General features: G+C 37.4%; 1 protein-coding gene across 1 annotated transcript; it reads left to right on the plus strand.

Moving 5' to 3' along the window:
* Positions 1–3,566: 3,566 nt before the first annotated feature.
* On the plus strand, positions 3,567–4,943 carry LOC125262751 (olfactory receptor 1M1-like). Its single transcript, XM_048181633.1, has 2 exons — positions 3,567–3,639; positions 3,833–4,943. Coding segments are annotated over exons 1-2 (1,038 nt in total). The 5' UTR covers positions 3,567–3,637; the 3' UTR covers positions 4,869–4,943.
* The last annotated feature ends 914 nt before the right edge of the window (positions 4,944–5,857 follow it).

Here is a 5,857-nt window from a genome sequence, read left to right on the forward strand (position 1 = left end):
AGTGTCTCGTCTGGGCTAAAGACAAAAAGGACTGGACTGCTGCTGAGTGGTCCAAAGTTATTGTGGCGAGCAGGGTGGGCGAGAGCCGTTAGGGAAAGGCGCGAGGCTGGTGACGCGAGAGATAATGAGCTTCACCCGCAAGGCGCACTGGCCTTGAGTCTCTCACGGAGGAGCTCCGGAAGCATAAAAGGAGGAGCGACGACAGTGAAGGATGAGAGAGGACCAGGCCTGGATATTATTTTATGTTTTATTATGCTTGTGTGGCCGGCAGGGTCTGCGAGGGTCTGCCGGCATTACTTTCGTTTTGTATTTGTTTATTTTGGTATTAAAGTTTGTTTGAATGTTCGCCGGTTCCCGCCTTCTTCTTTTATGCTTCCGGAGTTCCTCCATGAGAGACTCAAGGCCGGTGGGCCTTGCAGGTGGAGCTCATTATCTTTCACGTCACTGGCCTCGAGCCATTCCCTCACGGCTCTCGCCCGCCTTGCTCGCCACAGTTATGTTCTCTGATGAAAGTAAATTTTACATTTCCCAGAGTCTGGAGGAAGAGAGGAGAGGCACACAATCCACGTTGCTCGAGGTCCAGTGTAAAGTTTCCACAGTCAGTGATGGTTTGGGGTGCCATGTCATCTGCTGGTGTTGGTCCACTGTGTTAAGTCAACGCAGCCGTATACCAGGAAGTTTTAGAGCACTTCATACTTACTGCTGCTGACCAACTTTATGGAGATGCAGATTTAATTTTCCAACAGGACTTGGCACCTACACATAGTGCCAAAGCTACCGGTACCTGGTTTAAGGACCATGGTATCCCTGTTCTTAATTGGCCAGCAAACTCGCCTGACCTTAACCCCATAGAAAGTCTATGGGGTATTGTGAAGAGGAAGATGCGATATGCCAGACCCAACAATGCAGAAGAGCTGAAAGCCACTATGAGAGCAACCTGGTCTCTCATAACACCTGAGCAGTGCCACAGACTGATCGACTCCATGCCACGCCACATTGCTGCAGTAATTCAGGCAAAAGGAGCCCCAACTAAGTATTGAGTGCTGTACATGCTCATACTTTTCATGTTCATACTTTTCATTTGGCCAAGATTTCTAAAAATCCTTTCTTTGTATTGGTCTTAAGTAATATTCTAATTTTCTTAGATACTGAATTTGGGATTTTCCTTAGTTGTCAATTATGATCATCAAAATTAAAAGAAATAAACATTTAAAATATATCAGTCTGTTTGTAATGAATGAATACAATATACAGGTTTCACTTTTTGAATGGAATGATATTCTAATTATATGACCAGCACCTGTATATCCTGAACTCTCTCTGTCTGCCGCCTGCCTCGACCATTGCCTGTCCCTGTTTACGTCTCTGCCTTGTTGATACTGTTCTTAATAAAAAGCTGCAAATCAATCCCCACTCCGTTGACTCTTTCTCTGTTAGGACGATTCTAAGGGCCCATGCACTTTTGGGGCCCCCAGAGATCGGTTTTAGTAGTACTATTAGTAATTTAATAGAAGTTATAAATGTATAATCTACCAAATAATTAAAAATAAAACAAAATGACTTCTTATTTCTGCATTTTCCGGCAAAATGATCCCCCCCATTCACTGGTTTCGTCCCGTCCTACATAGTGCAGGACTAGAGTAGTGTTTCCCAACCAATCCACTGCACCGCGCACTAATGTGCCACAGACAGCTTGTCAGCTGTGCCGTGGTAAATGATAAAATTCTTAAAAAATAAATGCTACAAATAAGAATCATCGCGCTGTCCAGACAAAACCTTATCTCTTTATTTCTTCATTGTTTTATAAAATTAATGCTAAGGTCATCCTTTATGTCTGTATATGGGTTTTACAAATATTTAACCAATAAAAAGCATTTAAAAGAGGTTGTGACTAAACCTCATAACTCCATTGGCTCCTCAAACTGTCAGTCAAAACTCATATAACTCCGCCACGCCTGCCCGCGCATAGTTTGGAGTCAGTGATCTCTGCTTCTTTGCAGTGCGAGGGTAAATAAAGAACTGATGTTTTCGTAAGTACAGTGTTTTCTTTACTCAAGAAACATAAAGGATAAAGGATAACGTTTTTTTTTTGTTTTGTTTTGTTTTGTCTAGTTGAAGCATTTTGTCCTGTGCATAGCGCTTCATCATATGAGATTTTAATCATGAGATTTCAACAAGACTGAGCGCAACAATAAACTTTATATACTGTACGATGATGAAAACATAATGCAATGCACTTACTACCTCAGATGTGACTGTTTCAGTGAGAGACAAAATATCTGGTCAAAAACCTCGTAACTCAATTTAAACTTGATTTTCATAAAATGTTAATGTTATATGACATGTGCAAGTCTGCTATATAATAGCTATATAAAGCCACAACACCAACTTCAATGACAGTGTTTAATTAAATATGAGTTTTAAATTTAAAGCAATGATATGTAAATTTTACATTTTATCATATCATTATTGTGTTCATATTTGACTTAAGCTCAAGTTAAGCATTAAATGTGAGTACTACATTTAATACAATAGTTTTATATGCATTTTGCAGCAATGTGTGTTTGTGCAGTTTTGTTTTATTTTTTTGTTTTTTACACTGGAATAGAGTCACTTTGTGAGATATAAGATGATAAACTGTCAAATTAGAGATGTCTTCGAGTTTGACGAAGGTTGTCAAAAATGAAAAGAGAGGTTATGAGGGCAGAGAGAGAGAGAGAGAGAGAGAGAGAGAGAGAGAGCTTCCTTTGCTGTAATGTTAGCTCTAGTTGTCTCTAGTGTCTAATTGTTTATTACAAGTCACTGTTGCAGTGTATTTCATATTGCACTTTGTTCATGTTTAATATAATGTATGTTCAACCATTGTTTAAGAATGTTAAATTTTCTATGAATATCTGTACTGTATTTGTCTAAATACGTTTACATTTTAATAATTCATCTGCTAGCTATAGCCATTGTAGGTCTCTGACTAAAATCTGATACCTAGTGGTCAAAACCAAAAGCAAAAGTAATAGTTCAGTATTAGTAAATGTAGACAAAGACTTTTGGTTGGCTTGTATGTTTGGTGCGGAATGGGTTGGGTAGGGACCCCAACCTCATTTTCTTTCATAGGGCCCAAAATTGCTAGCTGCGCCCCTGCTTGCACGTCTGGTAATGCTTGCAAAATTGTCTTATATTTTATAATATTTTAAAAAAATTGTATTATATTTTACTTATTTTATTTATTATTATAAAATGAATTATTTTTAGAGCATTTCACTTACCATTTAAGGTTTTTGTTATATGATTTTCCCACTTCGAGTGTTATGGAGTTGCTGTCTTTGCATTATCCCTCTGGGAGATTATATTGTTGTTACAAAAATGAACACAAAAACAAACAGACTAATTAGTGACACTTAAGACAATTAGTTATACCATCAATAATCTCACATTAGTGACGCAAAAAACACTAATGAATGTCTCTTCTCTCAAGACTCTTAGATAATGGAGGTTCTTTCCTGTTTAATGACACCTCTGGAGGACAAATTGGGCAATATATTGCCCAAAAATCTTCTCAAGTTTACATTTAGATTCCAGAACTGTGAAGCAGAGGCAAAAACTGTGACTTGTTATCTGCAAACCACCACAACGCCTTTTCATGTATGTATATTAAGTATTATTAAGTATGTCAATTTATTTATTTATTTATTTTTATTTATTATTAAGACAATGTAACATTTTCATTTAGAATTTCATTTAGATTTCTGGTTAAATGTTTTACGAGCTTATGCCATCAAAACAGATGTTGAAGGTGAATTGTAAAGCACAGGCTGTTTGTGACTGTTTCTCATAGGTATCTGGTTTCTTGTCCACTGAAAGCAAGGAAGCTGGGTCGTAAAAGAAGGACAGCCATGAAGAACAGCAATTCTGCCCCCAACAACTCCATCAGTCAGCCTGCAGGATTTTACATTATTGGCTTAAGTTTAATGCCTTACAATAATATCTATGTCATGTTCCTCACTGTGCTTTATGTGATCACAGTCATATGCAATGTCTTTCTGATCACTATCATTTTCTATGACCACCGACTGCATGTCCCAAAGTTCATGGCTGTTGGTAATTTGGCTTTGGTTGATCTTGTTCTCAGCACTTCTCTTGTGCCTGGCATGATAAAGACTTACCTTGTTCTGGACAATTTTGTGCCATTCAAACTGTGCCTTGTGCAAATGTACTTTTACTATACTTTTGTATCCCTCGAGTCGTTTTCCATATGCGTTCTCTCTTACGACAGATTTATTGCAATCTGCTTGCCTTTAAGACAGGAGTCTATAAACACAAACACCAGAATGGCTTACATAGTTGGTGCACTTTGGTTCTTTTGTGTTGTTGTAGTAATCTATGCTATTGAATCCTTCCCAAACCTCTCATTTTGTGGCTCTCTTATGATCAACAGCTATTTTTGTGATTATACTCCTGTTTTAGCACTTGCTTGCAACGATATAACACATCAGTGGGATATTGGCACTACTTTAACTATACTCTTCATGGTTGTACCTTTGTCTTTTATTTTCTTGACCTATATGGGTATATTGATCGCTGTATTCAGAATGAAGAATAATCAGAGCCGTTATAAGGCACTGGCCACGTGCACCGAACACCTCACATTAGTGGCCATATTCTACATTCCAATTTTTATTATCTTCAATCTTACATTTTTTGGATTTAGTTGGAACCCCAATGTAGGTCTGGTGTGCTTGTCTTTGTCGTCCCTCATCCCACCCAGCGTGAATCCCATCATTTACTCATTGAAAACTAAACAGATTCGAGACAGGATTTATTCCTTGTTAACCCACAGACTGTCTGTTCATCCTCTTAAAAATGCACATTAATGTATAGAACATAACTGTGGCTTAACTTTTTATAATGTCATATCTTGGAGGATTTCAATGATGCTTTTGGTATTATTTTGTGTTCATATTAAAATGCATTGTTTTTCAATCAAATTTGAATATCAAAGTCTGCATTTTCTCTCCAGTTAGTCATAAAGAAGCCATCTCCATGTATTCTTTCATTGTGCAATATCTCTTTAAATCGTTCCCACCTGAGAAAAAGCTGCCTCTATATTAGTTATCATCACACAAATAAAACCAAGTCTTTCTTTTTAATAATTGCAATGTGTAAAATTTTCTTTCCCTGTATCTACTATCAAAAGCTGCTTGGTTTACAAAGTGCAAAGGATTGTACCATGCATAGGCGCCGATCCCGTGGGTGATCGAGGGCTGGAGCACCCACGGAAATGGTCGAGCACCCACGGAAAAATACGAGATATTCTCCATTGATTTTAACCTATAAAAATTTGATTGGAGCTTTCAGACACGATCCTCACCCTTTTTATAGTTTATTTATTGTTTCTATGGCGATATTTTAATAGCAAACGTCAAGAGCGCATCCAAGTGAAGCGCAAGCACAAACGGCTCTGCTCTCGATCAGATACATGCGCTCGCTCAAACTCAAACTCTCCTTGCACCTCGACATTCGACTGTAAGTTAAATTATGTATTACATATAATTTGGTAGTAAAATATAAAGTGTTGCACATTTTATTGATGCAAAGTTGAGTCAGCTATATGTATGTTGTACATCATTTGCAACCATTTTTTATCACTTAAAGAAGCACCTCATTTTTAAAATTGTGTATTCTGTTAGCTAGATAGTGACCACTGAACTGACATTTAGAAGTGTATTTTAAAATGCAAAGTATTGAAAAAAATAATAATAAAAAAGCTGTAAATGCTTGCATTTTTTTTTTTTTTTTTTTTTTGCAAGACTATAAGTGTGTCCCATTGGGTAATCAAAAATTCTACACACACTTGCAGTCT

This window comes from Megalobrama amblycephala, linkage group LG2 (genome assembly GCF_018812025.1).
Source record: "Megalobrama amblycephala isolate DHTTF-2021 linkage group LG2, ASM1881202v1, whole genome shotgun sequence".
In the NCBI taxonomy this organism is placed as follows: Eukaryota; Metazoa; Chordata; class Actinopteri; order Cypriniformes; family Xenocyprididae; genus Megalobrama; species Megalobrama amblycephala.